The 17,137-nt window shown below is 45.7% G+C and overlaps 1 protein-coding gene across 1 annotated transcript in view; it reads left to right on the top strand.

The window, feature by feature from the left end:
- The window catches only part of CWF19L2 (CWF19 like cell cycle control factor 2), a 239,923-nt gene that overhangs the window by 176,449 nt on the left and 46,337 nt on the right, over nucleotides 1-17,137 (top strand). The window contains exon 14 of the mRNA XM_040340244.1: nucleotides 14,532-14,648. Coding sequence (XP_040196178.1) covers nucleotides 14,532-14,648 — 117 coding nt within the window. The remainder of the gene's footprint in view (nucleotides 1-14,531; nucleotides 14,649-17,137) is intronic.

The following is a 17,137-nucleotide window of genomic DNA, read 5'->3' as shown; positions in this document are numbered from 1 at the left end:
ACATGCACGAAAAAAAAATTCGTACGATGCCAGATCGTCCGATTTTCGTATAATCAGTACAGCTGTCGTTCGAAAATGCAATACAAATGCATTACAACACGACATCACTTCCGATTTTTTATTCTGCCGTACGAGAATTTTCGTGACTTTAGTAAACTCATCAGATTCGACGTGAGATTAGCATACAAAAAAAAACGAACGATCATTCGTCCGATAATCGGATCGCGTGTACCGGGCATAAGACTTGAGAGGCTGTGAGGTGGGCGGCGATGGGCAGAGAGTCGCTGATTGCTGCCATTACTAGTAAAGAAAAAAATATGTCCCCGGATTTAATTTTAAAAATCTGGTCACCTTACTTTACAGGTTCATTGGTTTGGAGGCTCTTGGATATAATTTGCGCAGAGCTTGAAACTGTTATTATGCAGCTAATAGGAAACACTAAAGAATCCTGCCTGCCTTTTGCTGTCCTGCTTGTGTGATTGGAATTAAATTGTATCCAAAATGGTTGCCAGATTGAAGGTTGTTTGAAGGTCGCGTTTTCTGGCAACACTGATGCTGCAGCATTCTGCAATTCCAATTAAATCCCTGGTTGTTTCTGCTGTTCTGGTCACACATTGAAATTGTCATATGTTTTCATAGCACAGATGTGATACATTAACGTATGTGGCCAGCTGTATTGAGAAAACAAATGAGCTATTATACAGACACTTACTGGGCTCTACTACAGAGATTGAGAGTCCTTACGCCAAGACATTTATAAGCCTATTTAATGAGGCAATGCACACATTTCAATAACCCAATCATGCTTTTTTTTTTTTTTTTACTGGTAAGTTTTTATTGATTTTGCATAAAAAAATAAATAGGGTTGCACTAATATCGATTTTTATTTTTTATCGGTGAGTACGAGCACCAATACTTTCAAGTCAAGTACCCGCCCAATACAGAGTACCAATACTTTGCGGTGCGATTTGCGTCAATACAAACTAAATCGGCACACATCACACTGCAAAGAATCGCATGCAATTTGAACAGGAATGTAGTGCGATTCCTGTCTGAATTGCATGCGATTTCACCCACTGCTGTGTGTATGTGCATAGAAAGGGAAAAGCGCCACCTAGTGGGCAGTTTAACCACTTGAGACCCGCGCTATTGACAAAGGACATCAACAGCGCGGCTCTCAAGTGCCAAGTGGACGTCATTTAAAGTGCATTACCGGCGCGCCTCTGGGGGGGCGCACAGCGGGTAAACACTGTCCCGGCGCATCGCTGGGAAGCCGATGCGTGTACCTGGCGGCCGCGATGTCCGCTGGGTACACGCGATCGTCGGGAACACAGAAGGGACGTGGAGCTCTGTGTGTAAACACAGAGCTCCACGTGCTGTCAGAGAGGAGACCGATCTGTGTCCCTTGTACATAGAGACACAGCATCGGTCACCTCCCCCAGTCACCACCCTCCCCCCACACAGTTAGAACACACCCAGGATACACATTTAACCCCTTCCTCACCCCCTAGTGTTAACCCCTTCACTGCCAGTCACATTTATACAGTAATTAGTGCATTTTTATAGCACTGATCGCTGTATAAATGTGAATGGTCCCAAATTTGTGTCAAAAGTGTCCGATACGTCCGTCGCAATATCGCAGTCCCAATAAAAATCGCAGATCGCCACCATTACTAGTAAAAAAAAAAAATAATAAAAAAAAAATAATAATTCTGTCCCCTATTTTGTAGGCGCTGTAACTTTTGCGCAAACCAGTCGCTTATTGTGATTTTTTTTACAAAAATACTTTGAAAAATACGTATCGGCCTTAACTGAGAAAAAAAAATGTTTTTTTTTTTTTTTTAAATTGGGATATTTATTATAGCAACAAGTAAAAATACATATATATTTTTTTAAATTGTCGCGCTTTTTTTGTTTATAGCGCAAAAAAAAAAACTGCACAGGTGATCAAATACCACCAAAATAAAGCTCTATTTGTGGGGGAAAAAGGACGTCAATTTTGTTTGGGAGCCACATCGCACGACCGTGCAAATGTCAGTTAAAGCGACGTAGTGCCGGAAGCTGAAATTTCGCCTGGGCACGAAGGGGGTTTATGTGCCCAGTAAGCAAGTGGTTAAAAAAAATGTTAGGACTCGCAGTACATACATGGCCACATGCAAAATAATCTACAAAGGTGTCCCGAGCTGCCGATGATAGCAAATTGGGCCAGCTGGAGAAGTTTCTGGACCTTGTGGGCATAGAGTGGAAGTGATGTGGGCATAGGACAGAAGGGACAGGGGTGCAGCTCTTAGAGAGAAAAGCTAAATCATCTAGACATAGGATTCAATCCCTGTGCATCCGCCCTTGCTTTCATAGATTTTATACGACTTTGCAGGAATGTAGAATCTCACACCTAGCATAAGGTGCTGCATAAATGATTAACAGTTTCGTATGGTGGGTAGTATTGATATTATCTGTAACAACTAGAAGCATAAATAAAGGGTCCACTCCCAACATCTGACTTCCCACAGTATTGATAGTTCCTGCCAACTCCTGCCAAAAGGACTCGAGGTGAGGGTAGGTACAGCTCACATTGATAAAGAAACCCTGTGCAGTCTGACAACCTATGACACATGCACTTTCATTCAAAACGTGGACTTTAGACCACTGAGCAACAGTCTAGTCCTTTTTCTCCTTGGCCCAAGTAAGACGCTTCTGATGTTATCTTTGGTTCAGGAGTGTCTTGACACAAGGAATGTGTTATTGGTGGCTCTTGAAGCACTGACACCAGCTGTAGTCCACTCCTTCTCCCCCAAATTCTTGAATGGCCATTACTTCACAATCCTCAAGGCTGCGGTTATCCCTGTTGCTTGTGCACCTTTTTCTACCACACTGTTTTCTTCCACTCAACATTCCATTAATATGCTTGGATACAGCACTCTGTGAGCAGCCAGATTCTTTAGCAATGACCTTTTGTGACTTACCCTCCTTGTGGAGGGTGTCAATGACTGTCTTCTGAACAACTGTCAAGTCAGCAGTCTTCCCCATTATTGTGTAAACTTCTGAACCAGACTGAGACCATTTACAGGATCGGGAAACCTTTACAGGTGTTTTGCGTTTAATTAGCTGATTGAAGTTTTATATTAGGATTCTACAATAACAATTAAACAATTGAACTTTTTCACAATTTTAAAATTTTGGAGATACTGAATTTGGAGTTTTCACTAGCTGTAAGCCATAATCATCAACATTAAAAGAAAGAACACATTTTCCTCTCCTCCCCCCTCCTCTTCCTTATTTTATTTTAATTAATTATACTCAAATTTATTTTTCTTCTTCCCTTCCTCCCCCCCCCCTTTTTTTTCTCCCTTTATGTTTAATGATTCAGTTTATGGATACAAATAGAGGGTCCTGGAGCCTTTCTCTCCTCGACTCCGAGGTGGGAGCAATGTAAACTAACCTCTTTTGGTGTTAAGGGCTATGATTTTGTGCTATAATAATGGGGCTACAACTTGATCCAACATTACCAAGAAGTTATCAGTACTCCGCTCAGGTTCGAGCGGGCAGTTGCCTTACTTAAAGGGGTTGTAAAGGTACAATTTTTTTTTCCTAAATAGCTTCCTTTACCTTAGTGCAGTCCTCCTTCACTTACCTCATCCTTCGATTTTGCTTTAAAATGTCCTTATTTCTTCTGAGAAATCCTCACTTCCTGTTCTTCTGTCTGTAACTCCACACAGTAATGCGAGGCTTTCTCCCTGGTGTGGAGTGTCGTGCTCGCCCCCTCCCCTGGACTACATGAGAGTCAGGACACTCTCTACATTGCAGATCGAGAAAAGAACTGTGTTTTGGTGGGCGTCCTGACTCTCTTGTAGTCCAAGGGAGGGGGCGAGCACAACACTCCACACCATGAAGAAAGCCTTGCATTACTGGGTGTAGTTACAGACAGAAGAACAGGAAATGAGGATTTCTCAGAAGAAATAAGGACATTTAAAAGCAAAATGGAAGGATGAGGTAAGTGAAGGAGGACTGAACTAAGGTAAAGGAAGCTATTTAGGAAAAAAAAATTGTACCTTTACAACCCCTTTAACTATACCTACTGTTATAATTGTTTTTTACACTACAGCCATATGGATTGGACATTTGGTCACCTCTTAAGAGTGTATGGATCATTCTGTACTGATATACTATTTGTATCCTAACAAAATTTGTTAAATTTTTAACATTTTTGAATAAAAATCGATTGAAACAGAAAATTAAAAGAAAGAAATGCTTGAAATATATCGCTCTGTGTCTTATGAATCTATATAATATAGGAGTTTCACTTTTTGAACTAAATTAACATTGATATTCAAATAATTTGAGATGCACCTACCGTATTTTCCGGCGTATAAGACGACTGGGCGTATGACGACCCCCTAATTTTCCAGGAAAAATTTGGGTTTTGGGATATACTCACTGTATAAGACCCCCTTCTTACTAGTCTTTCTGGAAGCTAAGGGGTAGCCAAAACCGCTGACAGAAACAGGCTTTTTCAAATCTCACTGTGCCATTACATTACATTCCTCACTGTGCCATTACATTACATGCCCCCACTGTGCCATCACTTGCCCCTCACTGTGCCATCACTTGCCCCTATCTGTGCCATCACTTGCACCCACTGTGCCATCACTTGCCCCCACTGTGCCTGAACGTGTTGCCCCCCAGTGCAATCACCGCAAACACTCACTTTTTTTGCCGGCGGTGACAGTCTCTGTACTGCGAGCGCTAGCGTCAATGATTTGAAAGCCGCGCCTTCTCTTCAGAGTGTTCTGTGATAGGTGGAACACAAATTTTCCCAGCAGCACCTCTGTTCTGTGTTCCGCCTATCACGGACGTCTTCTCATCTCGTCCGAGGATGAGAAGGCATCTGTGATAGGATGAACAGAGGCGCTGCTGGGAAGATTTGTGTTCCTCCTATCACAGAACACTCTGAGGAGAAGGAGCGTCTTTTAAATCATTGACGCTCGCAGCACGGAGACTGTCCCCGCCGGCAAAAAAAGTGAGCACGGAGACCGTTCCCGTCGTATAAGACGACCCCCGACTTTGGATGCATGTTTTTGCATCCAGAAAGTCGTCTTATACGCCGGAAAATACGGTATATGTTTATCACAATTAAGGGGCGGTATAGGATGTGGGCCGAGATTTTCCCTGATGCCACATGGAGGAAATCTGTGTGTTGCCCATGCGGACTCCCTTTTCCAGCAGCTTTCCTTCCCTCAGTTGTTTGATACCCAGTGCCTTTGCACATTCAAACTCTTTCAGACAGGGTTTAAATCTACTGTAAAAATGCAAAGGTAGCTGTCCCTGATGACCTTCAGCATAGAATCTGTTATTGCTGCAGAGTAGGTTGGTAAAGGAATCATTTTGCCAGCATGTTTTACAGGCTTTTACCAAAGAAATAAAATGATTCTGACCAGCAGAATAGAGCAACGACACCATTTTTTTTTTTACTCAGATTACAGTGAGATTAGTTTGTAGCTTGAAGCTATAGACCGAATCAGGTTAGCATGAAATTGCTGCACAGATGAAATTCCGCACTTGTAGCATTACCAGTATGTGGCAATGGGCACTGGTCTGCATCTGGAAGATGAAAACTGACACCTTGTTCTTGAAGAAAGGCCGTAGACGTTAATGGTTGTTGCCGCTGCAGCTGATGGAATCGTACCTCAGAAAAGAATTTGCAGTTTTTTAAAATAAAGATAACAATATTTGTCAGGCCTGTCTAGTTTATTTGCTTATTATTTGTCACATACAACCTTTGCTGAAAGGAATTTTCACAGATCCTTATTTTCTAAGAATGTACCAGTTATTTAGGGAGGGGCAAGACCCCATAAAGGTGTAACCTAAAAAATAGATTTTATGGTGAAGGGCTTAAAAAGGAACTCCTAGCACATCAAATATGTAGTTAGGCAGTAGCTATAGGAGGAAAAGCCATTTACCCTTGCTTTTAGTTTTTGGGTGCAGTGTGTATAAAAATTGCATAATTCAGTTCTTTAATGAACTGCCATTTTCCTTCTTGTGGGCAGTATTGGCAGTTTATATGTACACATAAACAAAAAAAGTATTTCTGAAGGGAGCTAGAGGAGGTGTAGCACAGTGCTGATGTAAGTTATAGTAAGCCTCAATAAAGAATGCAATGCATCCATAATTTGATCAACTCAATTTTTCCCAACAAATACTGGAGGTGATGGTCCTTAACCAGGGCTATTTTGCATACAGTGGCTATAGAAAATAAACATCCATGTTTCAGGCTGCGGGCATCCATGGTTTAAAAGCCGTGCCTCCTCCTCAGACTGTTCCATGATAAGTGGAACACTCATTTTCCCAGCAGGGCCTCTGTTTAGTGTTCCGCCTATCACGGATGCCTTCTCATACTCGGACGAGAGGACGTCCGTGATAGGCGGAACACTGAACAGAGGCCCCACTGGGAAAATTAGTGTTCCGTTTATCACGGAACAGTCTGAGGATTAGGCGCGGCTTTTGAATCATGGATGCCTGCAGCCTGAAACATGGATGTCCGCAGCAAAAAAATAAGGTAGGGAGATCTTGGCCGGCACAGTGGAGGCATGTGAAGGCACAGTGGAGGCATGTGGGGGGCATGGAATGGCACAGTGGGGGGCATGGAATGGCACGGCACAGTGAGGCATGTAATGGAATGGCACAGTGAGATTTGGAAAATGCCTATTTCTGTCAGTGGTTGTTCCTGTCAGTGGTTGTTCTGACTACCCCTCAGCTTCCAGACAGACTAGTAAGAAGGGGGTAGTCTTATACGGCGAGTATATCCCAAAACCAAAAATTTTCCTGGAAAAATAGGGGGCCGTCTTATACGCCCAGTCGTATTATACGCCGGCAAATACGGTAATCACATTTTGTTGCTTTGCAGCCTGAAATAAAAAAAAACAGACAGTTTTGGTTTTATCCAGCTGTATTTACTCAATGAAACTTATAACATCCAAGTGCTTTAAAGATATAACACCAACATGTCAGAAAAATAAGGTTGTACCTTCCAGCATGACAATGACCCAAAGCACACAGCAAGAATTACCACACAGTGGTTGAAGGAGAAAAAGGCAAATGTCCTTGCATGGCCTGGTCAGAGTCCAGACTTGAACCCCATTGAAAATCTGTAGAATGGCTTAAACTGCAGCCCACAAATGGTCACCATCAAATTTAATTGAACTTGAGCATTTCTGCAAAGAAGAGTGGGCGAATATTGCAAAGTCTAGATGTACATACTTAGGTGAAACCTTTTTAATATAAGGACACTTGCCTGTCCAGGGATCCTGCGATGTCGGCACCCCTAGCCAATTCGTCAGTCTAGTAAGGGAAACAGGAAGTGAAGCCTTAAAGTAGATGTAAACCCTCCATACACCCAGTGAAGTGAACAGCCTCAGATGATACACAGAGATGAACCAAATCTCCCTCCTTTACATTTATATCTGCTGTCTTCACATTTATATACTGTTTAGAAAGTTGAGATCGTGTTAGGAGATTTTCTCTTCCTGGTTAAAACAGAGTGTGATGTCTGGGCATACAGCCAAGATAGATAACATTGCTGATTGGAGGAAAGGCACACACCCCCTCTCATCATAGGCAGAGACTCTCGGAGGTGTTTTGTAATAGGACCTGCTCTCTGCTAATTTATTTTAGCAACCTCCCCAGACAGAAGATTCAGGCTGCTTTTAACTAAAAAGTCTGAGAATTTGTCATGAGTTATCAGGCTGATAAGAGGAACAGTTCAGGAGAAAGCTACAGGACTTAGCTCTTTGAAGAGAGATAACAAAACACTGCTGATATGTGCCCAGCTCAAATTTCATGAATTGGGTTTACATCCACTTTAAGGCTTCACAGCCCGTTTCCTACTGTGCATGCAGTCACACTGTGTTGTTTGAATGGTCTCTCTGCCTTCTGGGACCTTTGTGTGTCCCAGAAGGCAATGAGGGGGATAGAGGAGGGGCCATAAATGTCGTAGATCAATATGCAGCGATCTTGCCAAGAAGTGGGAGCAGGTACCTGTCAAAACCAGGTACCCGCTTCCCCCCAAAAAGTGCCAAATGTGTTCATGGAGGCTTTTTAAGTATAGCTGTTTCCTCCAGCTAGTAATAATTTATAATTTTGGAATTTACAAGTTTTCTTAAAGCGGAACTTTACTCCCCCAATCAACACTGACAATTTTTAATCCTTATACTGCGAGCGATAATAAATAGATGATAAGGTATATTGCAGTATATTTACTTTTTAAAGGTTTAAAGATGTCATACATCCCATAAATCTTCAGGAAGGGAGGAGGGGCTTGTAACGGAATGACCCGGGACATCCAGAGACTTTGTGAGGATGGGGGATACTCCTGTGTCAGCGTCACTGATAACTCTTGGGTCTGAGTCCACTCTGTGCCCTTTGGGCATGGAGTGGCAAGGGAATCATAATTCATGTATTACATGAGATAGGACCTCAATAATAGTTCATATTGCAGGATCTTGAGAGATTGCACGATGTGGGCCCAACCAGTCAATAGTGACTCATTTCTAGTGACATGCTAATTGCATCAGGGCTTGGAAGACATTCCATTGTCCTTGTGTAAAGGTGTTGTAACGGACAGGTGTTAATCCCAGGTCTGCTCCCAGAACTCTAATTATGCATACTAAATACTGCTTACGTGTGATAACATTGTCTAGACTCTAGAGCAGACCTGGGCAAACTACGGCCCGCGGGCCGTATACGGCCCGGCGGACCTTTTAATCCGGCCCACCCCCGCCGCCGCTGCCACGTTAATCACCGCGGCGGGGAACATTAGACAGCGTTCGTTTGAACAGCTGTTTTCCCCGCCGCGCATAGACACTCCCCCTTGGACGGATCTGTCCAATCGCGAGCAAGGGGGAGTCACATAGACACTCCCCCTTGCTCGCGATTGGACAGATCCGTCCAAGGGGGAGTGTCTATGCGCAGCGGGGAAAACAGCTGTTCAAACGAACGCTGTCTAATGTTCCCCGCCGCGGTGATAACAGTAGGCAGGGCCGGTAGCAGTAAGATCGGCATCCCAAGAAAATTGGCATCCCTTGTAGCAACTGAGCATGTGCCGATTTCAGTCCATTGAAATCGAGCGCAGAGCTGCTGCACTACAACACAGCTGAGTCAGATTAACTCTGCACGCGCCGAGAGCTATTGCCGAGGAACACTGCATCAGGATGACCGCGGGGGACACAGGCTTGTATAGGCTACCTACGGGGGGGATCAGTCTGTATGTCCAGGGGGGGGGCAGTCTGTATGTCATGGGGGGGCAGTCTGTATGTCACGGAGGGGGGGGGGTGCAGCCACTTGTGCCAACACACGCAGCCACTTGTGCCAACACACGCAGCCACTTGTGCCAACACACGCAGCCACTTGTGCCAACACACGCAGCCACTGTGCCACCATAAATTGTCGCCACTGTGCCAATCACACGCAGCCACTGTTCCCAAACACAGCCACTGTGCCAATCACACGCAGCCACTGTGCCAATCACACGCAGCCACTGTGCCAATCACACGCAGCCACTGTGCCAATCACACGCAGCCACTGTGCCAATCACACGCAGCCACTGTGCCAATCACACGCAGCCACTGTTCCCATCAAACACAGCCACTGTGCAATCAATTGTTGCCACTGTTCCCAAACACAGCCACTGTGCCAATCACATGCAGCCACTGTGCCAATCACACGCAGCCACTGTGCCAATCACACGCAGCCACTGTGCCAATCACACGCAGCCACTGTGCCAATCACACGCAGCCACTCTGCCCATCAAACGCAGCCACTGTGCCCATCACACGCAGCCACTGTGCCAACACACGCAGCCACTGTGCCAACACACGCAGCCACTGTGCCAACACACGCAGTCACTGTGCCATCAATTGTTGCCACTGTGCCCATCACACGCAGCCACTGTGCCATCAATTGTCGCCACTGTGCCCATCAAACGCAACCACTGTGCCATCACACGCAGCCACTGTGCCATCACATGCAGCCACTGTTTAATCAATTGTGGCTATTGATTAAACAGTGGCTGCCTGTCCCCAGCCTCTGTCCACCTCCTGTGTCATGTCCCCAGCGTCTGTTCCCCCTCCTGTGTCATGTCCCCAGCCTCTGTCCCCCTCCTGTGTCATGTCCCCAGCGTCTGTCCCCCTCCTGTGTCATGTCCCCAGCGTCTGTCCCCCTCCTGTGTCATGTCCCCAGCGTCTGTCCCCCTCCTGTGTCATGTCCCCAGCGTCTGTCCCCCTCCTGTGCCATGTCCCCAGCGTATGTCCCCAGCCTCTGTCCCCCTCTTGTGTCATGTCCCCAGCCTCTGTCCCCCTCTTGTGTCATGTCCCCAGCCTCTGTCCCCCTCCTGTGTCATGTCCCCAGCCTCTGTCCCCCTCCTGTGCCATGTCCCCAGCCTCTGTCCCCCTCCTGTGTCATGTCCCCAGCCTCTGTCCCCCTCCTGTGTCATGTCCCCAGCCTCTGTCCCCCCCCTGTGCCATGTCCCCGGCCTCTGTCCCCCTCCTGTGTCATGTCCCCAGCCTCTGTCCCCCTCTTGTGTCATGTCCCCAGCCTCTGTCCCCCTCCTGTGCCATGTCCCCAGCCTCTGTCCCCCTCCTGTGCCACGTCCCCAGCCTCTGTCCCCCTCCTGTGCCATGTCCCCAGCCTCTGTCCCCCTCCTGTGCCATGTCCCCAGCCTCTGTCCCCCTCCTGTGCCATGTCTCCAGCCTCTGTCCCCCTCCTGTGCCATGTCTCCAGCCTCTGTCCCCCTCCTGTGCCATGTCCCCAGCCTCTGTCCCCCTCCTGTGCCATGTCCCCAGCCTCTGTCCCCCTCCTGTGTCATGTCCCCAGCCTCTGTCCCCCTCCTGTGCCATGTCCCCAGCGTCTGTCCCCCTCCTGTGTCATGTCCCCAGCCTCTGTCCCCCTCCTGTGCCATGTCTATAACAAGTACTCGTACCAGTTTTCCAACAATGATATTTACTGCTTTTTATAAAGAAATACAATTGATTTTATGCAGTATTGAGTTTAGCCTTTTGGCCCGGCCCTCCAAAATATTTTAAGTTTCTCATGTGGCCCCATCGAAAAAATAATTGCCCACCCCTGCTCTAGAGCCTATTAAAGCTCAGAGGTGTCAAGCTGTGTGCGGAGACGGAGTGGGTGAAGGTGTTTTGTTGTTGATTAAGGAATGTTAAGCAATTACCCTTAGTGTGTGATTAGGGGGGTGGAGATCTCATTGTCCCTTTGAATACTGTCACATGCTTGTACTGTATAAAAAGCTGAGAATAAACCATTAAAGTTGTCATTACATTTGGAACAAGCACAGAGCTGTGTCTCGTCTTGATTCTGGGCAAATTAAATGGGATCGGGTCCTGTCGGTTGGAGTGTCGATAAGCTGTCGTGACTGGGATGGAAGGTCGTAAACGGTGGTGACCGTTACAGTGGTGGCAGCAGTGGGATAATTCCATCGCTTAAAGAACGGCTACAAGGACACAGGACGATGGAGATGCTGTATGAACGGCTGAAGCTCTCTTCCCTCAAGGACTTACTGGAGAGCCGGGGGAGATCGGCCAGCAACCGTAAGAGAAGGGACATTATCGCACAACTTGTCGAAATGGATAGAGCTGAGAGGCCCAGCGTAACAGACAGGACACCCGATGAAGAGTTTTGGGACCGGGCTGTTAGACGTGGACTGGCACAGTATGGACCTAATCCTCCACCGGAGATCATAGACCGGGTTATAGCGGCTGTGGATGCCACTTGGCTAGAGCAAAGAGGTGCTGCAGCAGCAGAAGTCACAGCAGCACCAACTGAAGAGAGGGGAGAGGTACAGATGCCAGTCACTATGGAAGTGGAGTTCCAGGGAGCCGGGGCAATTGGCCCCTCTCCCCAGCAACAAGCTGTGGTGGTAAAGCATTTACTCCCAGCTGAATCTCTGGCGGCATGGCAGGATGTGACTGGCTGCGGCACACAACTGCAGCTTGAGCTGACATCGGGGGATGGGACTGTGGTCTCCCCCCAAAGCGACCCAGCAGAAGAGCTGGCAACAGAGCAGAGCGCCACAAGCCTCTGCTCTCATCTAGCAGGAGAGGGAGTTCCTGTGGGAGTGGATGGGACTGTGGTCTCCACTCAACGCGACCCAGCAGAAGAGCTGGCAACAGAGCAGAGTGCCACAAGCCTCTGCTCTCTACTAACGGAAGAGGGAGTTCCTGGGGCAGTGGATGGGACTGTGGTCTCCACTGACACAACCCCAGAAAATGGTGCGTCACCGAGACAGGAGGATGTCGGCTTGGCTTTGCAAGCATCGGGGGATTTTCACCTACCAGTGGATGGGACTTCAGTCTCCACTGGTATACCCCAGGAATAGTGGCCAGTTGGCCCAGATCCCCAGCAGCATGATGAACTGAGCCCAGTCACCCTGTCTTCTCTTCAGCGGCTGAAAGGACTCCAGGGAGAAGGGCCAGTCCAGGCCTCTCCCCAGCGGCAGGCAGATTCTCTGAGAGAGACAGAGGTTGGCTGGGTGAGTAATGCTCTGTTTGGAGCCATTTATTTGGGGTACGGTATGAATACCAGCATTGGAGGACTGGATCTACTGACTGACTTTGGAGTCAACCCGTTTGGGGTCTCCTCCTGTGTCAGTCTCCCACCGAAAGGGGAGAGATGTAACGGAATGATCCGGGACATCCAGAGACTTTGTGAGGATGGGGGATACTCCTGTGTCAGCGTCACTGATAACTCTTGGGTCTGAGTCCACTTTGTGCCCTTTGGGCATGGAGTGGCAAGGGAATCATAATTCATGTATTACATGAGATAGGACCTCAATAATAGTTCATATTGCAGGATCTTGAGAGATTGCACGATGTGGGCCCAACCAGTCAATAGTGACTCATTTCTAGTGACATGCTAATTGCATCAGGGCTTGGAAGACATTCCATTGTCCTTGTGTAAAGGTGTTGTAACGGACAGGTGTTAATCCCAGGTCTGCTCCCAGAACTCTAATTATGCATACTAAATACTGCTTACGTGTGATAACACTGTCTAGACTCTAGAGCCTATTAAAGCTCAGAGGTGTCAAGCTGTGTGCGGAGACGGAGTGGGTGAAGGTGTTTTGTTGTTGATTAAGGAATGTTAAGCAATTACCCTTAGTGTGTGATTAGGCGGGTGGAGATCTCATTGTCCCTTTGAATACTGTCACATGCTTGTACTGTATAAAAAGCTGAGAAGAAACCATTAAAGTTGTCATTACATTTGGAACAAGCACAGAGCTGTGTCTCGTCTTGATTCTGGGCAAATGAAATGGGATCGGGTCCTGTCGGTTGGAGTGTCGATAAGCTGTCGTGACTGGGATGGAAGGTCGTAAACGGTGGTGACTGTTACAGGGCTTTCTCAGCTAAGCACACTCCTCCTGCTGGCATGCCTGAGCTAAGAGCAGATGCATTCCAGGAAGTAAATGCTGCATGAATCATCTGCCCTTACTAAAGATGGCCACAACTAGACTTGTTGGGGGGTGTTTTCTAAAGTGATTTCTACAAAGCATGGAGACTTGGATTGATGGGTGAGTTTGCGCTGAATTTAAAAAAATTATTAAACAGTGTTTTTGGTTTCTGTAGTTCTGCTTTAAAGCCCAACTTCATGTTTAGAAAAGTCTGCCTGCTCCATTTGCCTCCTATATCCTACACTTTTTTTTTGTGCACACCTTGAAAAGAGTTCAAATGTTGCGGTCACATGACTGTCAACCGCGCACATTCACAACGCAGCTGTTTTTTACGTGTGCTTTACTACTAGACTGCAATGTGCCGTGTCTGCATCGCCTGAAATGTCTTCACTACAGGACAAAGGACACAGGTCTTCAATTTTCATGAGAATAATGCATGGGCCATTCAAAATAAAGTGATCACTGGTTACCTGCTAGTCCTAATATAACAATGTTGATGTGCATTGTGACTTTAGTGTGAGAGAAATATATTTAGATTTTTTTTTTAGATGGATTTGTTTTGGACCTACCTATCTTATTGGGCTCCATGTACATGGGACGTTTTTACAACTGCTCCTAAATGATTAAACTTGACAGATCGTAACCCATGTTTAAAACGTTTGTTTTGCCGTGTTTACATGCCGCGTTGAGCGCCATTTTGCCACGTTTGTATTTAGAAGCATTTAAAAAAATATATATTTTTTAAAATGGCCAAAACGAAAAAACACCTATAAACGAAACGCTGCTAAACGTGGGTTGCCGCGTTTTGCATCTGAAACGTGGAAATCTTCTGCGTCTGAACCCATTTTTTTGCTTTCAAAGAAACGCTGTTAAACGCAACTGCCTTAAAACGGCAATAAACGAGACTGTGTACATGGTCACATAGCATAACATTGAATGAGTTTAGGAGCAGTTGAAAAAAGCCTACAACTGCCTTTGAACGTACGTTTTGCAGCGTCCCGTGTACATGGCTAGATAGATCAGAGGCCCAAATTATTATTTTTTTGTTGGCTTTGGCTTGAATTTAAATTTGTATTTGTTTTTCTAGGTTTATATGTGTCTTCCGAACCACCTCTCTCTCACAGAGGGACATTGTTTGATTGTGCCTCTACAGCACTGCATTGCTGCTACATTAGTGGATGAAGATATTTGGAATGAAATGCAGGTCAGTCATTTTTATTTATTTTTTACTTTCTACAGCGCAGGAAGTTGGGTTTAAAGATGAACTCCTGGCAGATATAAAATACACAAATTGATGCAGCCTTCAACCTTTATTAAAATGTATTTTCTAATATAAGCAGTGTAAATACCCAACTTTGACTTGGTATTAATCCCCTTTACATCAGAATCCAGACTGGGGGAAAAAAAAAAAAGAAAGGAGCCCCTTTCAGTTGTGCTTCAATGCTCATCTTACACAGTTTACAAAAACACCCAAATACACGATTCTGGACCCACAGTTGATTTTTATCTTTTTTTTTTTGGGGGGGGGGGGATAAGGCTTGGTTCACATATTGGCTTTTGTGTGGCCATGGGAATGCGTGTAAATCAGGGGTTTCCAAACTTTCTAAACAAAGGGCCAGTTTACTGTCCTTCAAAATTGCACTGACAATGGGGCACTATTTTCCTACTGATACCAATGATGACGCACTATTCCTCCCATTGACACGAATGATGGGGCATTGTTACTCCCCCTAATACCAAACATGTGGCATTGTTTACTCCCTCTGGCCACAGGGCACCCCCCCCCCTTTCCATACACCGCAAACCCTGATGCACTGTGTGTTGTAACACCTTCCTATTGGAATCAGTGTTGATGTTTTCAGCAATTAGAGCTTTAGTAGCTCTTCTATTAGATTGGACTACACAGGCCAGCTTTCGCTGCTCATGTGGAAAAAAAAAGGGGGAGAAATTGCGCTAATCTACAAGAAAACCTGTGTGGCCCCAGGAAAACAAAAATTACTAGTGAAACAAATAAAAGCTGCGACTAACTGTGCAACATAAAACAGTGTCAAAATTGGAAAAAAGCTATATAGTCGCGCTAAATATTTAAATGAATGAGTTGAAACAAAACATGTGCATATTTTAAATACAGCAAAAAAAAAATTGATCATTGAATAGTAATGACTCTGGGGTGGCCTTTTTGCACTTTCTCGCAGGGAGAAAGAGCGACAAATTGGCAAGACTAGATACAGAAATTGAATTGTCAAAGACCAACTGGTCCCCCTTAGAAACGGTGAGGAGTACAAGGAGCATTCTAACAACTTGCTCAAAACATTAGAGAAAGAAGAAAATTGCCAAAAATTAAAGAAAAATAAAAAATTCACTAGAGATAGTGAGGATTACCACTCAGGTTTTGTTTTTTTGTGACAAAAAAAGTTAGCCTTGGAGAATGAAAATGATACAGGGATGGACACTCTTCCCCAGGGCTCTGGGATAGTGGGCCCGAGTGTAAACCCCACATTATCTCAGAATAGGGGAGGCAACTCACATGCACCCCGACAGGGGACTTCACAACGTCCGAATAAACCCACAAAAACTCCTAAGAAAGGTCCAACTCCTAGGTTGTTACCTCATCCAGGGGAAGTAGGAAAGGGGGGACCCCGGACGGGCCATCCTAAATTATTATAATAAGGGTATGTGCCCTTGCACGTGGGATCATTATCCCACCAGACAGGAACACCCACCCCCGAATGGGAGTTATGATTGAACCAATCATGTTTTATCATCAAGGGGTTGGTGGGAGGAATGGTTACAATATTCTTACACAGGACCGTTTTTTCCCTTGTCTGATTTAGAAACCCCTGGGGGATTTGGGTCTGGTGGTGTAGGATATGGATATGGGACACCAATTAGGAACCCTCCACCCTACAATCTTGGGAATTATGAACAGAAATACAGTCCGTATAGATCAGATTATCCTGTGGGTCCTCCCGGTAATCGGTTTAACTCAGGTTGGGGTTTTCCCGGGAACCATCAAGCCCGGGCAGGCCCTATAAAATATAAGAGAGGGGTTAGAGGGGGGAGGCGGGCCCAGGCAGCCAAAAAGAAAGCGGATATAGGTATCTTCAACTTGAGCCAGCAAGTACTGACAGATCCGGAGAAAAGGCTCTTGGATAAGGGTCTGAAATTTGCTCTACCGAGGAGTCTGAGCAAATTTCAGACCTACATGGACATCCATAGGTATGCAAGAAGACTCGATCAAGAGATACTTTTTATCTAACCCGATTAGGGATAACCAGTTACCAAATGCAGAGTATAAGCACTCTAATTTGGCTAATGCTTCATTGTTTAACCCCCCGGGGTCCCTGGCTCCAAGCATTAGAGTCTTTCAAGATGTAGTTCTAAATGATTTGGAACTCAAGGGTTAGGAAAGTCAAAATGCATAAAGACTTGGAGACGGGTCTGGAATCGTTGTGTTCCAACAAGTCTTTAGTTATTAGACCTGCCGATAAGGGGGGGGGGCATTGTCGTCCTCAATCGGTGCGACTACTTAAAGGAGTCCACCGTATCATGGACAACACTGACACTTATACTTCTTTGAGCAGAAATCCAGTTGTTAGATACAAGAAGGAGCTTGAGGTTATTGTTGACCAGGGTTTGACTAGTGGCATCTTAAACAACAAAGAGGGTTTTTTTCTTATACCGAGTGCTCCC

The sequence above is a fragment of the Rana temporaria genome, chromosome 2, assembly GCF_905171775.1.
Source record: "Rana temporaria chromosome 2, aRanTem1.1, whole genome shotgun sequence".
Lineage (NCBI taxonomy): Eukaryota > Metazoa > Chordata > Amphibia > Anura > Ranidae > Rana > Rana temporaria.
This window is presented reverse-complemented; position numbering and strand designations above follow the sequence as displayed.